Source organism: Acipenser ruthenus, chromosome 2 (genome assembly GCF_902713425.1).
Source record: "Acipenser ruthenus chromosome 2, fAciRut3.2 maternal haplotype, whole genome shotgun sequence".
NCBI classification, from domain to species: domain Eukaryota; kingdom Metazoa; phylum Chordata; class Actinopteri; order Acipenseriformes; family Acipenseridae; genus Acipenser; species Acipenser ruthenus.
In genome coordinates this window covers 28,489,955-28,509,835 of record NC_081190.1, presented here as the reverse complement: position 1 = coordinate 28,509,835, position 19,881 = coordinate 28,489,955, and the positions used below count along the sequence as shown (strand labels likewise).

At 35.9% G+C, this 19,881-nt stretch overlaps 1 protein-coding gene across 3 annotated transcripts in view; it reads left to right on the top strand.

Moving 5' to 3' along the window:
* Positions 1–1,370: 1,370 nt before the first annotated feature.
* ercc6l2 (excision repair cross-complementation group 6-like 2) overlaps positions 1,371–19,881 on the top strand; it is a 32,536-nt gene continuing 14,025 nt past the window's right edge. Inside the window, exons 1-15 of one of the 3 annotated variants that reach the window (XM_058993132.1) lie at positions 1,371–2,394; positions 2,882–2,958; positions 3,475–3,902; positions 4,895–5,011; positions 5,299–5,492; positions 6,312–6,473; positions 6,692–6,899; positions 8,828–8,968; positions 9,463–9,579; positions 11,003–11,122; positions 15,076–15,147; positions 16,074–16,219; positions 16,576–16,671; positions 17,538–17,637; positions 18,474–18,626. In XM_058993132.1, the coding sequence (XP_058849115.1) occupies positions 2,919–2,958; positions 3,475–3,902; positions 4,895–5,011; positions 5,299–5,492; positions 6,312–6,473; positions 6,692–6,899; positions 8,828–8,968; positions 9,463–9,579; positions 11,003–11,122; positions 15,076–15,147; positions 16,074–16,219; positions 16,576–16,671; positions 17,538–17,637; positions 18,474–18,626 (2,094 nt within the window). In that variant the 5' untranslated portion in view covers positions 1,371–2,394; positions 2,882–2,918. Of the gene's footprint in view, positions 2,395–2,584; positions 2,673–2,881; positions 2,959–3,474; positions 3,903–4,894; positions 5,012–5,298; positions 5,493–6,311; positions 6,474–6,691; positions 6,900–8,827; positions 8,969–9,462; positions 9,580–11,002; positions 11,123–15,075; positions 15,148–16,073; positions 16,220–16,575; positions 16,672–17,537; positions 17,638–18,473; positions 18,627–19,881 lie in introns of those variants that run through there. The other 2 variants (XM_058993127.1, XM_058993142.1) reach the window with 2 other exon arrangements.

Here is a 19,881-nt window from a genome sequence, read left to right as displayed (position 1 = left end):
AGCTATAACAGAGAGCTGTACAGTATCATAAACCTGGAAGTACTGTAGTACTAGCCTATATAAGGAGCATGATTGTTTGTTTCAAGTAGGTTTAAAGAGGCAAAGGGTTTCCAATGCAAACCACAAGATCTGATTAGGGCAAGCAAAGGCTAAATGTCAAACCCTGTTAGTAAACTGACACAAACTAGGCTATATTTTAGTATTACATTTACCACTGATGAAGCTTAAAGTATACCCATGGCCTCAATAGATCTTTCAGAATCATATCTAACCTCCAAGTACATTTGGTGCACCAGCTTTAACCATTAACCTGTCCTACTTCAGCACTCCTGTGGAAGCAGGAAATACATTAGTAAGAAATGCCACATGTGCTACTTCTTACATCCACCAAGGGGAAAGATATTTACAAGGAGGTTGAGGGTGAATCTGAGCGCTCTGCTGAGGCCACCGGGGTGCTAAACACAAAGAATACTTGAGTTAAGATGATGAAAATGTATTGCGAACTCTGATCTTTCATACACATACCATGTTGCCCTTGCATATGTTTCATGAAAAAGGTTATCGTGCTGTTAAACTGCCCCGTCTTAGTATCTGCATTGACCTGTTGTGTTAATCAATTTATCTTCTGTGTGTGTGTGGGAAGATCAGACATGCAATACATTTTCAAAGGGAAGACGGTATAGATTAATTCTTTCTATTTCTGACCCCAGTACTTATCTAAAAGACAAACTGTTTGGAGTTGAAATGTTGCTGATCATTCAGCCATGAACTAAATGGTGCCTGGTTAGAATGGCAAAAGGTGTGTTTAAAATAAGCTGATTCTCTCTAAATTAATTCAAGATGTACAACCAAATAATAAGAGTGCTTATTTAAAAAAAAAAAAAAAAAAATCCTTGAACAATTATATCATCAATTGCAGCCACTAAAGACCTGCCAGGGGCTTACAAGCAACTATGCATTCCATTTCATTGACAAGTATGTATAGAATTATCTTTTAAAATCGTTGTGCCTGTGGCAGTACATACAGTACGAATGATTTGTGTCTCACCCTAACAGTTTATTATCAACCTGTATTAGGCAGGTGATAACAATGGCTTTAACTCCATTTGATGACCTCTTATTAGCAACATTACCACGCCCCTTTCTAATGCTGAAGTTGTTTGTTTGTTATTTTCACATTAATGCAGATACATTTTAAAATACAACACCAAGGATTACACGTTTTTAATACTCGCTGGTACAACACGTCTTGTGATGTAGGTCATACTCGCTTAAGTGGTTTAACTGCAAAACAGGTGTTACGCAGATTTCTATCACCATAGAATTCTCCATCCCCTTAGATTTGACGCCTGCGTAGATCAAGATCGATATACGTGAACGCTTTATGTTTCTGAACAGTATTTACATGTAATAAAATTAAAATGTGTTTTAAAAGGAAATACAGTTTTATAAGGTTACTTTTCATCAAGGGTTTCGTGTACTGAGCAACGCAGAAGGCTGAGCGTAGTGTAGAAAATCTGTGGTGTTAAATGTGCTGTTTTATTTTGCTACAGAATTAGTTTGTTCTTGTTTTCAATATTTGTTGCAAATTGCTGCAGTACTCAGTGGCAGTGCTTGAGAACACAGCGGGCCTGAAGCACAGGAATATCGCGCATCCACGTCCAGCTTTGAAAAACTGCACCTGTACAGGCATGGAATCAAGCGGGGATACAAAAATCTGCGTAACACTACATTACTTTGTAACATTGCAACATCATTTGAAATACATAACTCCGGTTAGAATGGATAAAATACAGTCTGATTTTCAAAAAATGTATAAACTTATATTTTCCGAATCGTTTTAGTCTACTGTCACTGCTATTCAGAATTAATGCATATAGACAGATATATAGATAGATAGACAGACAGATAGAAAGTTGAGTCACGAACACATTATCAGTGACCACTTAATTTTAGTGCAAGTTTACATTTATGAACTTTTTTTTTTTTTTTTTGGTAAATAAGAGAATACTGTGCAATGGGGTATACAGATGTTTTTAGCGATTCATCATAAATCAAATCAACATAGAGCGCCTTTCATGGCAAGCCATCTCAAAGCGCTTAACAAAGAAGACAAACATTTAAGTACCATAAAACATTAAGCATAATAAAAAAAACAGTAAAATAAAACATAACGAGAGATCTGATTGAAAGTGTGAAAGACATTAAAAAGTGAGTTTTTAATCTCCTTTTAAAAATTGTCAAAGTATGTGCATCTCTCGTCGAGCAAGGGAGAACGATTATAATGTATTCTCTAATTAATATAAAACATTAAAGATATACAAAAAAAATTCAAACTATCTACAAGAAAACCCAGCCAAACTCACCGTTTACCAGAAGGGAAAACAATCACAGGTGAGTAATATTTCGTAGCAGCACATTCCGCCTTTTTTTTTTTTTTTTTGGTTTTGTTTTTGCAATATTTATGACACTATTTAGAACATTCCTGAAAATTCAATTTCAATAATATATATTTAGATTTTGTATTGAAAACAAATGTTATGAACGTATAATACCAATGTGTGCTGAAACATATTTTGTCGAAAGTAATGAAAACAGCGACATGTTTACTTGCTGCAGTGTGGTGTTTTGACATCAGTAGGAAGCAGGACTTTTCTAACTCTGTAATGAAGGTAAATAAATCATTTTACACACTGTAACGTGTTAAATGTTTGGAATTTGATTTACAAAAGTGATGAGATACAGTACAATATTCTGCAACAAATAGGTTCCAGTGATGTTTAAGTATATGTGTGTGTGTTTCATTTCTATAGACAACACGATTTCCAGTCTGCCATATGCTTGCTTTTATTTAATACACTGTTAATTAACTGTCGTTTAGTGTGTGTCCACCTCTGAAAATATATCAGTGGACCCAGATGGAGTCTGAATCTCAATCCGAGTCTGATAGCGGAACAGGTAAATTTCGTTGCTGATTCCAGGTGACGTATGTTCCTCATTTAGTTAACACTGACCTCCCTTATGAATAAAGTGCTTTTTAAAAAGCTTCTGTTTTATCCATGTATTTCAGGGATGGCTGATGTTTGCATTCTCACTGCTCTTGTGCAATTACTGCACTATACTTAGCTTTGTCGTGGGAAGCACTTCTTAATAACTCCTCCTTTGGTCCAGGACCAGTATTGGACTTTTATTTTTAGATCCCCCAAACAAACCGCATAGTATAGGGATTACAAAAGAGCAGTGGGAAGTTGAACAAGAGGTACCTACCACCAGTTTTTTTTTTTTTTTTACATTTATACCACATTTAAACATAATCTTTGGAAACTATGATATTTCATGGGAAAATCCAATGTTTCTAGCCTATAGAGTTGTTGTAATGTTTTAAAGAAAGTAAGTGACCGATTCTACAGTAAATACAGTAGCAGTACCTGTACTGCTTCCAGTTGATCCATTCTAACTTATTTTTCTTTCTAGAGGAGAGGTGGTGCGAAGGGGATAGATGCCTTGCACCATACTCGGGTGATGGGAAGCTCTATGAAGCGAGAATAAAAACGCTAATCTTAGAAGAACAGGCTAAAGCTGTGGCAGTCGTGACGTTTGTTGGGTTTGATGAAGAGACTGTGTCGGTTAAAAGGCTTCAGAGGATCAAGTGCCCACAGTCACACAAGAGAAGCTTCGTATTTGACGATGAAGATCTGGAGAAACCATTTTTCCATGACAGGAAACCGCCAGGCCCTGCGGTGCCATGTATGTTATCTGAACATGGTGAATGTATTCCATACACCATCAACAGATACTTACGAGACTATCAGCGGGAAGGAGTGAGGTTTATTTACAGTCACTATGTTAAAGGCAGAGGCTGCATTCTTGGAGATGATATGGGACTTGGAAAAACAGTACAGGTAAGGCATGCGTAACCCATAAGAGTATAATGGTATATTACAGCCCCTGTACAGTGCATATATGCTGGTCGTGATACGATTAAGGGATAACGGCATTGCTGTGGCCTGTGAGTAGGTAATAATGGAACTGTCAATAAAGCATTATTTGAACTAGGGATTTCTTGAGGAACACGCCATAGCAATGACATGTTTACCATTATACTACAGCTTTTAAAAGTTATTTATTTACCTGTTTGTCTGAAATTATCATTGTAGTTCATTCAAAGAGTTTTTGACAGTAGAACTCGAGGGCCCCAGTAATGCGTTTAATCAGCATAATTATTTCAGCCATGCTTTATTTGCAGTTCTATTATTGAGTAATAAAAGAACAGTTGCCCTCCATAGAAAACAACGAGAAAGCAGTGTCTGTGCTGTATCATTAAGCAATACGGAAGCACAGTGTGTGTCGCTGAGGCCTACCACAACGCTGCAAGTGCCTGTTTGTTTTGTTTTGTGATGTGGACTTCTGTCCAATAACAGCTGGGATGATCAACACCTGAACTGGGTTTACATCCTGTTGAAAGCGATTCCCAGGTGTGTAACCCAGTCTCCCCTGTAAGAATAGATGCACTGAGCTACCCCCACTGCATATGGTCCATTCACAGTGACAATATGTATTTATTTCAGGTTCACCACTATGTGCATTTTTACTCTGTAAAATAAGTATGTATTCTAATGACAGTAATATAGTATGTTTAGTGTTTATTTTGAAACCCCACATATTTTAAATATGTTTTTTTTCTGTAAATTAGTTGTGTCAGACAGCACAGTAAATATGACTGTATGCAACAAACTCATCAGAGAAAATTGCACATAAATTAATCACAAATATAGTATGTAGCCTGCTTGGTTACAGATGAACCTTTTTTTCATAGGTTCTGTACCTTAAAACAAATTTACCTTTAAAGCCAATGTTTTTCAATATGACAGACTTTCCTGCATTGTGGTTTCAGGTTATTTCCTTTCTGGCAGCTGTACTGCATAAAAAAGGGACTCGAGAGGACATTGAAAACAATATGCCAGAATTCTTACGCAAGAAAAAAGAATCTAGACCAATTGAAGCCAAAAAGGTAAGCCTTATTTATGATTTAGAACCATGAAAGCCTTTGTGTATTTTTTGTTTTTGTTGGTTTAAGATATCAGAATGTTTTAATGTGTACACAGTATGCTTTGAAAATGTTGTACACACACATTTATACATGTATCATTTCTTAATCTATCGGAGAGATTTTTTTTGTTTGTTTTGTTGAAAGCTGTTTTAGCCCAAACATCTCATCTGTCAAACACATTATACAGTCTGATGAAATCTGAGAATCTTTCCTCCAATTTCCTTCTTTATTTGGTCTGTGTGTTCCAGATATTTCTAATTGTTGCGCCCCTGTCAGTCCTATATAACTGGAAAGATGAGTTGGACACATGGGGTTACTTCAGAGGTACCATATTGCATGGCACTAAGAAAGAAGCTGAATTTGCCCGCGTGAAGAGAGGAAAGTGTGAGTTTGCTCTGACGACCTATGAGACTCTACGCCTTTGCCTCAGTGATTTTAACAGGTAGTACATCTGTTAACTATTAACATGGGAACCATTCTGTTATATGTGTCTATTTCAGGGTTCTTTACATGTTATTTGCATCACAGACCTTTATGAACACATGCATGTATACTAAGTTATTTTTAATCTAGCAGCTTATGAAGTTTGTCCTGTTTTGATCCACCTATCTAAAGAGTATTTGTCACATATGCATTCAAGTTTCTCTTTGGCTTGGTTAATCAAAATAACAAGTACAAAGGGACAGGTTTACATTAAATAATGGCACCTGCTTTATATCCAGAGGACATATTAGCACCTGGGTGTTTTTAGTTCACTGGTAAAGAGTTATTCTTTAACGTTATAAAATACTAAACTACACAATAAAGACGTGCTATAGTACTTTTATGTTCTTGCATTTTGTTATTTTGACTGAAATGTACTTGTAATGTTATTGTGGTTGGCTACTACTGTATGTAGGACTAGGTAGACATTTTTTTGACAGTTGTAAGTTACAAATACAGGTGGACAGGGTTCTAAGAATATCAAATCACTATGGGGGAAAAAAATGAAATCGTCAGAGGTAACGGTAATTGACATTAAAAACATAAAAAACAGCCATTAGTAATACAGGTGTCTGACATGTTGCGATATTTATTTTGTTAGGTTTTTTAATAACTATAATAATACATTCCTATGATAATAAATCCCTATTACAGTATTGTCCTCGGTATTTATTGCTAGGATCAAATGATGTGAGTTTCTTGTAGCCCTAGTGTTGCTTCAAGTTTAATTTAGCTTGTAAATCCAATTTTACTGACTGAATTTCTTTTATTTCTGCAGCATCAGGTGGTCTGCTGTCATTGTTGATGAAGCTCATAAGATAAAAAATCCAAATTCTCAGATAACACAGGCTATGAAAGCTCTAAAGTGCAACGTTCGAGTTGGATTGACTGGAACCATTCTTCAGAATAATATGGAAGAACTGTGGTGCGTAATGGACTGGTAAGTGTCTGACACATGTTCTACAGTGTGGAAAGCAAACACATGCATCTTAGTACACCTTTCATGTCCACTTTAAAACTTTGTTTGGACCTAGAACTTTAAGAAATTGCCGGTTTCTGTTTGACATAGATACTGTATATTCATAAAATATACATTATTTACCATCATTTTTTTGTCGTTGTTTCCTGTCTGAAATAAAGCTATTTTATATTTTCTAGGGCTATACCAGGATGCTTGGGCAGCCTAAATCTCTTTAAAGCTAAGTTTTCTGATCCAGTAGAGCACGGCCAGAAGCACGATGTGACTAAAAGAAACCTGGCAATGGGGAGGAAGGCTATCAGGAGGCTGGCAAGAAAACTGTCTCGTTGGTTCCTGAGGAGAACCAAGTCTCTTATTAGTTGCCAGTTACCAAAGAAAGATGACAGGGTAAGTATCTAAATACATTTATTTAAAGAAATGTTCCTTGGAGATTGTGAATGTTGATCCAAAATTGACATAATTAAAATAGCAAGGAATTTCAGGGTTATGACTCCTACAAAATCAGCTGTTGCTAGAAAAGGAACCCTCGTTTGCTGTTAACTAGCAAATAAGTAGCCTGTTTACAGTATTTGTGTTCATTGGGTTCTGCTTAATTAAGCATCCCTGTAAGGGGTGCTTGTATGAGTATGTCAAAATATCACAAACTAATATCTCAAACCATTGAAGCTGACAACTTCATTGTTTCAGTGTTGTGAAAACTCTATGCAACATCTAACCCCCCCCCCCTTTTACCTTTGACCTAAGATGGCCGCAATATTGAGGTCGTGACTTTTTGATGCCTGGATGATAAAGACCTAATGCTTCTAGATATTGCTGTTACTAAAGTTCTTATTCAAGTTCCATTACTAAAGCTGTTCAGTAAAAATGAACCCTTTTCACTGCAGCATTGTTTTAAGTCCTGACCATGTCACCGATACAGACTATGTGCTGTGACATTGGGTCTTTATAGTTGGTTCTAGGGATGGGCATTTCCGTATATTTTAATAACAGTACCCACGTCATTTACTAAACGATTACACTATAAGTAATACGTAAAGAAATAACAATCTCTATTATTTGACAATGCTTCAATAAGTAGCTCTTTATTAACAGGAAGTTGCATACTAGTACAGTATACATAAAGCCCAACTTGTGCATCATTTCCAAATAGCAATTAAAGGCAACATAATAATGTACAGTTTATAAGGAATCAGTAAATGATGTCTTCATTGGAAAACTGTAAAATATAAATAAATGTTCACATTAAGTAACACATGTTATTAAATACGGTACATACCTCCCGGTCCTGGTATAAGTACAGAGTAGAAGTTTGATCTGTGAATGTGTTTCTCTAAAGGTCAAGTTAAAACTACAAAACATTATTTTTATTTATTTTTAACCCTTCAGCTGTGCTGGTAGTCAATGCATCTTTAGTGATCATTTCATTAGGTTTGTTATTGGCTCCTCGGTGGAGTGCATTTGGTGTAGCAAGCTGTAATGGTTCATTGTGATTTAGCGGTACTTCTGCTGCATTTGCAAGGCATACCCTCAGTCTCATAGTCCACAGGCGTGCGACTGGGCCTCTCTCTGCAGATTGCTGGGTACATGCTTGTATTATAGGTGATTATTATTGTCTCTATGCTGTTTATATAGCTCAGTCTGTTATTGCAAATTGTGAATTTTACTGTTTTAGTGTCTGCTTTGGTAAAATGTCCCCAAACAAAACTTCCATATAATTATTTATATGTTCCATATAAATAATTATACCATGAGCAATGACAATACTGCATTGTATGATATATATATACATATATATATATATATATATATATATATATATATATATATATATATTACCTCTGCAATACAAGATAGAGTACACGATTAGTCATTTTCTAATCGAATACTCGAATAACATGCCCATCCCTAGATGGTACACAGTTGAATTCTAAGATTTTCTCAATAAAGTTCCATTACAGGTGGTGTCTAATGAACATTAACTGTTTCAGTCAGTGTCTCATTGTTTTTAACCTCTGGATATATCAATGATGCAATCGCGTTTCTATTTTACTTCGTGATCTAACATACCCCTTATGCTACAGGGGATACTTTTGTTTTTGTTCACAAAAAAATGACGTATTTCAAAATTGTAGCTCAATGGCACATTCGGGTGATCTTCTGTACTGATTGCCTGAATACGGGATTTCAAGTACTGCAAAGGTATTTTAATATGAATACATTCAATTTCAGCTGATCGTTTAAAAAAAAAAAAAAAAAAAACAAACATAATATACACTAAAGTGCATGCCACTCCATATTGCTTCTTTCTTCCTCAGGTAGTGTATTGCTCATTGACAGAGTTCCAGCAAGCCGTCTACAAGGCTGTTTTGGAGTCGGAGGATGTCAACCTGTTGCTACGCAGCTGTGAGCCATGCAGCTGTAATAGTGGACTTAAGAGGAAAAGCTGTTGCTATAAGGTTCGGCACGTTTCTTCTTTTTTTATGTATAGTAACACCGGTGTACAAATATATAGCTTTATCCCATAAGCCAATGTACATTTCTCAAAACACAGTGCAACAGTGCAAGGGCACAGGATTAGTTTGCCACCTATCTACTATGTATTTTGTAAAGACATGTTCCTTAGCCAAGGGCTCTGTTTACTATTAAAACATCCACTTCGTACTAATACTACATACACATACACAATACAGTCTGCAGATCAGACAGCATAGTTTAAAGTTGAAATCCATTACTGGAACTTAAGCACCTCTGTCTCCTCTTCCCTTTATGATATATTCAAGGTAAAGAAGGTATGGAAATAAGACTCCAATTGCATAGCAGTTTGATCTGTTCCTGGTTTTACTATGAGTTTAATAAGACACATCTGAACATGTTACCTGTACACTGGGGCTAATCAAGCCTGTAAAGGCTTCATTTTGTCTTGAATATGTTTCTCTTTTATTTTTCATAGAAAAACAAAAATGGAGTTCCTATGCGAGCTTTGTATTTCAGTTATCTAATGATTCTGAGAAAGGTGGCTAACCATGCAGCCCTGCTGCAATCAAACGGAAACACAAGCAAGGCGCAGGTAATGATACTGACTATTACAAGATGTGAGTGTGGTTAAATAGGTGTAACGATCTACCTTACCTCATGGTGACATGTTCAAAGCTTTCAATTCTGCCTGGGTGTTAAAGCACTTTTTAAAAATTATTTTTATTTAAATTTTTTTTTAAGAAAAATAAAACAGATAATGCTGGTAACAGAACAACTGTGTGTCCTGAAATTGATCCCCTGAGTTGTTCGCTACTATTTATGTACTTTTTTAAAATGTTATTTTTACTGACTTCTTATCATATTTTGATGTTTTCAATTGTTTGCATAGGTCTGATTACCACTTTACAGCTAATGAGTTTTATTGATATTTTTGAATAGCCTAAGCAGCTCTTAGCTATTTTGAAATTGTCAGCTCAGACCCCTGAAGTTACCTGAATTTAACATCTGTCTAGTTTCCTGTTCTGGTATAGGGCGTTGAAAACTGTTTCCATGGCTACCAGTAGAAGTGTTTATATAATTTGTGCAATTATACAGAACTGGAGTCCATCCAATGGCACTACCTGTACATAACTCCCAGCAACCTGGGTTCCGAGCTGACAACTTCAAAGCACCTTTCCCAGGCTAACAAAAATATCATTAAAACGCAATATTTGAGAAATGGCTCTCAGACCTACTCATAAAAACATAATTTAAAGCTACTTATTTAACTCAATGGGCAAATGGCACATTTTTTTATAAAATGGAAAATACATTGACAATGTTGTAGAACTGGCAGGCATATGCTGAATGTGTATCATAGCTTTTCCTTTTGAAGGAAAGTGGAGTAAACATGAGTCTGGCACAATTTTCCATTACAATACATGCGTCATAGAACACTTCAGCATGATGTGTTGTTATGTGTAGGTGGACAGCATGATGTTAATGTAGAATACACAGTTGTGGATGCTATTTAAAAACATGATTCTTGCAGAGATATTCCCTGAAATGTTACATTGTTTATTGTGTATTCATTTTATTTCTGAATCATCAAAAGTTTCACTCAATAAATAGAATTAAGACATTTTGAACTGTTTTAAAATATTTTACTGTAAATAAGAATGAAGAATTTTACTGACTCATTCTATATATACAACAGTCATGGCAAGTGAGAAAAGTTGGATAATCTCAGATGATCACTTCTGTTACTTAAATTTCATGTTTATGTTGAACCTAATCGGATGTCAAGGCAGTTTATCTATCTATCTATCTATCTATCTATCTGTCTATCTCTATCTATCTATCTATAATATATATATATATATATATATATATATATATATATATATATATATATATATATATATATGAATATGAATATGTGATCAACTACAGAAATTAAAAAAGGGACAAATATTTACATTACATTCTTCTAGAACATTATAGAAACCAGTCTTTTTTGTTTGTTTGTTTTTTAGGAGGTTTATGTGAACCAGGTCTGCATGCAAGTCTTCAACAGATTTCCAGACTTTGTACAACAGAGCAAACATGCTGCCTTTGAAACTATTTCTGACCCCAAGTATAGTGGCAAAATGAAGGTACAGTAAATAATACACATCAGCTGGTATGTTTGATACAGTTGACTGGATACAGACAACATTGTTTGATATCACAGTATGCTGTGAGCCTTTTGTAGTTATATAAATGTTCTTTGGCCGTTACTTTAATACGCTGGTACTGAATCAAACTTTGTTTTCAAACATGCTCTCTTGCAGAGGTGGCAAAACCATGTCTCGTGAGCCTCAAGCAGCTCCTGGGCAGTTCAAGGGTCTTTAAAATACTAGCATTGTTTGTGTGTTTGTCTTGCGGCTCTTGGTCTTATGAAAGTGTTGGTACGCGGCTCGTAGGGTCAGGACGTTTGGCCACCCCTGCTCTATTGTTACAGTAAGGCCATATACATTTTTTGTTTTGCTTTTGAACAACACCACAAATTAATAATGTATAGAGGATACATTATGAAAAACATGACGTATCTTGTTTATGCTGCAAATGCTTACATCAATAAGAGCGTACTGTATACTGTAGATCTATTTAATTTTGTTTTAAACACATACTGGTGCACTAGTTATTTTGTGAAGGACTATATTAAAATAAATGCTGTTTTTTATTGTAATGTGGCTTATAACGTCACTGCACTGAAGACTGAAGGTCTCTTGTGTGTCAGGATAAGGCACTGGAACCTGATGGCGATTTAGAACTACCTGTACCAATGTTTTTAATTACTAGTAATTTATAGGCTTACTAGGCACCAATTTAATAAATACATTTAAAACAAATACATGGGTTACTTTTTCTAGTTATTTATTCTATTTTATTTTAATGCTGTATATTATAGTTTTTCATGACATACAGTCTCCACCGCTTAGAACTGGCGCGTTTGTGTTAACGTGATTCACCCACAGTAAGTGATGGACGGTATAAACTCCCACACAATAACCTGACATTTAAAATGTCCCCCAATCACCGGTTCATTAATCAAAATGTAAAAAAAATGTAGTTAAAAATCTTTATTAAGACACGCATTACACTATTAAAAAAGATGTATTAAAACTTATGAATGTAATAAAGACAACAGTAATCCTTCGCGTATCTGACTGCGATGAGACCAGAGTAAAAAGGCAGATAAATGAATCCTATTTTAAATTCCATTATATACAGCTGTAACAATTACTGTACTATATTATTATTGTTATGAGATGTGTCTTTTATTAGGGAGCTCCCCCAAAATCCCTTGTTTAGAAAGATACAGGGTATTAATGCTTGTGACAGACAAGCCGTCTGCCGTGTGGATTCGTGCATTCGCTGCTGAGTGACAGGCAGGAGATTGAGACGGAGGTTGAAGTTGATATGTCCCACAGCTGAACAGGATTTATTTACATATTGTAGCACTGAGCTGCGGAGTTTCCAGAATATAATGAGACAAGCAAGAGTTGCGGTTCAAAGCAGTAGGAAACCGCTAGTGAACAATGGCTCTCATTCTTCTCCTCTCACTCACAAAATCATCCTCTCTTAACTCTCTCTCTCTCAGTTCTCCCACCGCCAGATCCAGCTTCTCTCTTTCAAACTGTCATCTCCACACACACCCACACACACACCCCAATCCACATTAAAAACCTTGTGCAGAAGGTGACCATCTCCCGAGTTAATTGTTGCTAATCGGGAGATGGTCACCTGCATAAAAGTCTGCAGCTTTCGGCGCTCTGGGTGGGTGTTCGGAGGAGCAAGCGAGAGTGAGAGAGAGAGAGAGAGGAGTGTAAGAATAAAAAAATAAAAATAAGGAGGATCACTGAAGGCTACTGCTTTCGCAAGGGGGAAGGGGGCAGGGCAAAAGCCCTGCTCCTATAATGTATATTTGTTTTGTAGTATTATTATAATTATTATTATTATTATAATTATTATTATTATGATTTATTAAATATATATATGACAGCGAGAAACCGTAGCTTTTGTTTTGCTGCGTGGATGGGGAAGCCCCATCCACATTAAAAACCTTGTGCAGAAGGTGACCATCTCCCAAGTTAATTAATTGTTGCTAATCGGGAGATGGTCACCTGTATAAAAGACTGCAGCTTTCAGTGCTCTGGGTGGGTGTTCGGAGGAGTGAGCGAGAGTGAGAGAGGAGTGTAAGAATAAAAATAAGTAGGATCAGTGAAGGCTACTGCCCAGCCTGATCATAGTACTTTTGTGTTGGTGATTTTGTTTTTGTATACCGTGAGCAGTGTTTTTTTGGTTAAAATATTTTCTTTTCTTTTTGTTTAAATAAACGGCAGTACTTGCTTGTTTGTTTTTCTTCCTGCTGCTGGCCTGACTTCACCAACCCTGTCACAGTCCAATATAAACAGCTGCCCAAGATAACCCTGTATGGTGTAAGTGGTGGCGACTGTACTAATATCTTATTTATGGTCATTGTGTTTGCTGGGTAATGTTTGCTATTGTATGGGTTAATGCAGCAGGTTTCTTCAATAGACAGAAGCATTGCATTCAGTCCTTCTGAATATGGTTCTGTATCTAAAAAGGGATCTCAATAAATATTTTTGGGTGAATTGGACAATTCTTTCTTTTGTTATTTCAGACATTGAATTCAGATACAGACTTTACTTTTCAGGCTTGCGTGTTGTACAGATAGAAAGAGTATTGCTGTTATTCAAGGAAGGCAGTAAAATGCAGTTGTATGCTCCTCTGCATGCCGAATTGTGTTATAATTAAAAAACAAACAAAAAAAAAACTTGAACCTGGGGGTTTGAATCCGGGGTATCTACTGAGCAAAATTCAGAAACTAGTTTTTTTTTCTGAATCATAGCCAACTCAATAATCATTTGCTGGTTGTATTTTTGCGCTCTGTTATGCAGGAATATTTTAATTTTTTTATTAATATTAAAAAACAACTTCAATCGTGGATTTATTTATTTTTATGATAAATAATAATTTTACATCTGTTATATGTAAAATGGTATGACTTAACACAAGAGTAAAAGTGTTTATGTGAGTAAATGTGTGCAGTTGCTGGACAGTGTGCAGACACTCCCCATTTTGCTGCGATGGATTGGTTAAGCAATGAGGGCTGAAGCCACCACTGCCAGATGTGGACATGCTTCTCAAAGAAATAACAGGCTCACTATTATAAAACCCAACCAAGATTATTTGCTTCCACAGCCGAGGAACATCTTGAGGGTGAGATTATTGGCAGGGACACATCTGCAAAAATTCTGGGGTGTATTATAAACAGCAACGCAGAGAAGCAATCATCTGATTATTTGGGTAAAATCTATTCCACAAATGCGTTGAACCATTGCATTATTTATTTATTTATTAATTAATTAATTAATTAATTATTTTTAGTCATTCATTCAATTACATGCCAGCTATATTAATTTGTGTCTCCTCCCAATACTACAGTAAAACAACCAATGCCTTGTGTGTGATTGTGTGTTCTGTTGGTTTCTTTGTAACATTATTTATGGGTCACCATTTTTTTTCTCTCGCTATTTTCAGTTTTGAACCTGAGGCTAACATGTATTTTAGTGCATGCTGCCCACAAGATCTCGCAGTGCTTTACAAACACTGTTCAACTGAGTAATAGAATGAATCTAAAAATAGCAAGAATCTACTCAGAAAAAAACTACTGAATTGCACCTTTCTGCAAATAAGTTGCTTCTTGCTAGTTTTTACCATCACAATTGTTTTATTCCTTTTAGTTACTTTTGCCTTTCCACTTGCTTCAAAACAAAGTTCCATGGGCAGATTTATCTAGGAATTAAAATACATTAAAATGCAATTTGCACCTTTTTAGTGTTACAGAAATAAAATGAAAAGAAAAAAAAAACAACACAGAAGATTAATTAAAGGACCCAAAGAGTTCTTTGTTATTTCTTTTGTAACATTGAATGTTTGATTTTCCCTTTCATAAAAATGGTGCTGCTTGCATGTTGGTGTAAACCTTGATAAATCAGTCCCCATGTGTATTTCATAAGTGTCTCTGCTTCTTGCCCAGGTTTTGCATCGACTGCTAGAGCACTGCAGGGGGAACAAAGACAAAGTTCTTCTCTTCTCCCTGTCTACTAAGGTGAGCGCTCAATGATTGATGTTGCCTTTAACCCTAAATTCAGTTATCCTTCATTGAGAAAATACAGGTTTGCTGCCAAATAATTCCTGCTGCACTGAGAGTGCAATGTAGCATCAATCACATCCGCAGATGTTGACCACATCCCTTCTGCATGTGTGTGATGTACTGTGCATAGCAACTGAACTGAAACGTATGCAGGAGATAGCATGGCTTTCGAGTTTTCCTAGTTTTATATCTTTCATTATTATTTTCTTTCAATTCATGCTTTTATAATGAGTAATTTGTAAACTAAATAACTGTATGGGTATATAGGTAGCACATTTGGCAGCACACCCTGCTCTGTGCAGGAGATGTGAGGTTCCACCTGGAGAATGGCATTATGGTCCAGGTTGTGCAAAATATATTTCCTCTATAATACTTCATTTCATCCCTCTCAGCATAGGTGCTGGAAACCTTGGCAAATGTACATACCTGCTGGAAGGGCTTTTATGAGGAAATATATATGTATATTTTAAAATACGTCATGTATAATTGAGCAACACTTTCACAGCCTGTACAAGCGAAAAACCTTTAAAAAAAATGCAGAAATATGTCCAAGTAATGATTGACCCACTTTTGACTATGTGCATTGGCACAGTTTGGAAGCACATCAAAAGAGTGATTCTCTTTAATGACGCGCAATACAAGAATAAAATGTGCTGTCTCAATGTCCTGTTTTTTTAATGAATACAAAACAGGAGAAGTTTGTACTATTACTAATAATTATATGGTGACAGTACAGAAAGTAAGATCCTGCTATAGCAAACTATGGTAGATATAAATTACGATTGTACTTTTGACAGTGGTGATTGCTGATAAAATACATCTGTAGTATTATATCGTCCCCATCCCACAGTTGTATTTACTTGGCATATTCCTTTCGACAGCTCCTGGATGTGCTAGAGAAATACTGCATGGCGGAAGGCATTGAATACCGGAGACTAGATGGCAATACAAAATCAAAAGAAAGGGTCAAGATTGTGAAGGAGTTCAACAGCACACAGGATATTAACATCTGTCTAGTGTCTACGATGTAAGTTATGGGGCCCACTTTGTGTTCGGTTTGCCCCAGTGCAATGTCAATGTTCTAAAACTAGCAATAAAAAAAAAACAACTTTTAGTTAACATTTCAAATTGCTTCTTACATTTACATTGCTTTTCAAAAACAAATTGAGACAAACATACCACCGGTTCAGTAGGGACAAAAATAGTGCCTGTGGCGATCAACTTAAATATTCATTTTAAGAGGCTTTATGGATTGAAGTACTATTGAAAACATTACTGTATGTTGCAAAGATTTAAAAAGACATAATTAACTTTTATATACAGTAATATTTGTCATCAATTTCTAAAGAAACTGCATTTAATGTAGCCTTTTCTTTTAACCAGGGCTGGTGGGTTAGGGTTGAATTTTGTGGGAGCCAATATTGTTGTGCTGTTTGACCCTACATGGAATCCAGCCAACGATCTTCAAGCAATTGACAGGTAGGGTGGTTATAAACGTGGCTGGTATTGTATTGTATTGTATTGTATTGTATTGTATTGTATTATCCTAAAACACCCAGCTAAAACTGGATTGAGCCCTTAGCTTGACTCCTTTATTTCCCACTCCTTATTTCCCTCTGTGTCTTTGCCTGTCAGTGTTTGTTAAAGTAAATAGAATTTTGCAAGACAGAATGATCAACACTGACCCATCATTGTGTTTTCAGGAGTATTGATTCAAAGTTAATATTCTAAGCATAGAAACACCATTGTTCCCATACCCAGGGCCTAGGAAAAGAAGCTACTACATTAGAAACAGCAGGCTTAGTGTTGAAAGTTTACCTTGGACAGTAAATCCTCAGCAGCTCTATCCAGGCTCTGGGTCTACGGACTTTATGTTTACATTGAAAAAAGAAACTGAAAAGTTATCTAAAAGTCTGCACTATTTTACAATAAAATATTTACCCGCCCAGTTGAGATGAATCGTTCTCTAAAAAGAAATAAAAAAAAACCTTTTATGAGTTGAGTTGGAATGCTGATGAGTCAGTATAATCACGATTTTTTTTTATCTTCATTAGTAATGCATTTCAGCAAAATATAACCTAATATGTCCTACATTGGCCAAATTCCAAATTTGCACTTAAGATTTCTATTATATTTTACAGTGTGTTCTTTTGAGAATCATTTGGTTTTTAATCATTAAGATTTTTACTTGGAAAATGCTAGCTTTGTCAAAATCAATACTCTTTGGAGGCATGGAAATAACATGGACAGATTGACATTGTACATAATACACATGGTCTTCTTGTGGACTGTTGTAAACAGACAACTTAAGTTCTGTTGACAGCTGTGTTTTACAATCGCTTTAGGGCTTATCGAATTGGTCAGTGCAGAGATGTGAAAGTCTTCAGATTAATATCACTGGGCACTGTAGAAGAAATTATCTATCTACGACAAGTGTACAAGCAGGTATGTTTTAATTGTATTTTATCAGTACGGTAAAATGGATTTATAAGGTTACTTTCTGTGTATTGCGTTCTATTGTAATGCTCTTGCAAGACAGAGGCACACTGACTGGTTCTGGTATTTGAATTGCTGCACCGTGGTCTTCCTGGTTTCCAATGCAGTAAGCAAACAGCGAACCAGAGAGCTTACGTATCTAACAGTGTGATGCAACTATTCAATTAACATGTCAACTACTTTTAAAACTAAAAAGAACAGTAAAAACACAGCTTGCTACATTGACAACTCGGTGGCTTGCTGTTTCATTTCATTTACTCAGCACAGAGAATGAAAGTAACGACACAGAAACAAAAGAAGGTTTGAAACCTAAAATGTGTACATGGAAGCCAGGGCAGGCAATTCGTTTTTTTTGTTTTATTATGTACTATTACACTACTGCACTGGATACGATTTTAGATTTAAAAACAAGCCCAAGCAGCAATACAATGCACTGTACTTTACATGAATTTGTTCCATTGTATTCCGTTCATAGAAATGTATATTTATGTACCAATTTTTATTTTTGTTTTCTTTCATATGTGGGCTTTTGCAGAAGTGTTCAATAAATGTAATCAGGAAACACATTTTAAGTATTGTAATGTGCACTGTGTTTAATTATGCATAAAAAGCATATGCTTTTAGTATAACACACCCCCGGTATAACATGTATTTTCCCTGTTATCCTAAGGGATTACTGTATTTTTAAACTATAAGTAAAAGTTGGAAGGTTGTTCTGATACTGACTGAAAAATGTAAGAAATTGTTACAACACACGCAATTGTGTCTTTTTTATTTTCTTTAAGCAACTTCAGTGTGCAGTTGTTGGAAGTGAAAATGCCAAACGCTACTTTGAGGCAGTGCAAGGTTCAGAAGAGCATTCAGGGGAACTTTTTGGCATTCGGAACCTTTTTCGTATGCAGACTGAAGGGTCCTGTCTAACAAAAGAAATCCTTGAGGTACAACAGATACCAATGCTATTTTATTAAGTACAGTGTAATATTATAGACTTAGCACTTACCATAACAATAACATTTATGTCTGCATAGTATCAAACACTACACCAGAGTGGTGAAATCTGGTATGAGAGTTTGGAATGGAGTAGTCCTTATTATTGGTAAATATCTAAAGTACTAAATGTACTAATGCTACTTAACTTTGCTGCCACTTGCACTGTACATATGTCTGCAAATTGTTTTTGGACGTAATCTTGATTTCTTCAATATTTATTCACACCCCTGGTCATTAATCATCTGTGGATTTGCCACTGCAGTTTATAGAAGTTTATAGAAAGTCAGATCAAACTGGAGAACATCTAGACATGCTCAGGGAGAGGTTTGAATACAAGGACATAGTTCAGTTTTCCAATTTGACCCATCGTTCTGAAAAGTTAAGACAGATTTACACAGACATGACTTGAAGTGAGGAGAGGCAAGCAACACGAAAAACAAAAAAAAGATGCCTCCCACACACTGCTGCGAAGAGATAGCAGCTGTAGCTCTTTGAAAGGTATTAAAAAGTTAGAGAACCTGACTGAAAACGAGCAGTATAGAAAAGTTTAAATGGCAAGCAAATTCTGGCATGGCAGCGACAGGCTTCTCCCCCAACATGTCTGAACACTTTTTTTCACCCTGCTGCTTTTGTCGGCTCACTCACCTTGGGTATGTGTGAATACACGTGCCGTTCATCGCACCAAGTGCAATGCTGGGGTTGTCCTTAGACACTGTCTAAACACATTTTTCGCCCGGTTTGCCCCATTCTTTCTCAAGTCATGTATGTGTCAATCCGCCTTTTGCTGTGGAATCTGTTAGTTACATTCCACAGTTTCTGATTATTGAACCAAGGGTACATGAATTAACAACCAAAGCAATACAGAACATTAAAAAACATACATTGCAGGGATTCATACAATGTAGCAGTAATCTGTCTGTTTCATTCAGGCTGCCGCTTATTCACTGCAGTATTAGAGTGGTGTGTTTTAAGTTTGTTATATTTATTTATTTTTAACCGCAAACAATACCAGTTCTTTATGAAATATATTCAATTAACAGTTAAGCAAAAACAGATTTATTTGAGTGCCCTTGACTTATTTGTAAGTACAGGCTTCAGTTGGCATTCCTCGAATGATCTGTTTTTTTTCTTACGGGTTACATGTGCATACCAAAATTGTCCATGGCCTTCAGATTTAGTTGCACAGGTTTATAAATGCATCAT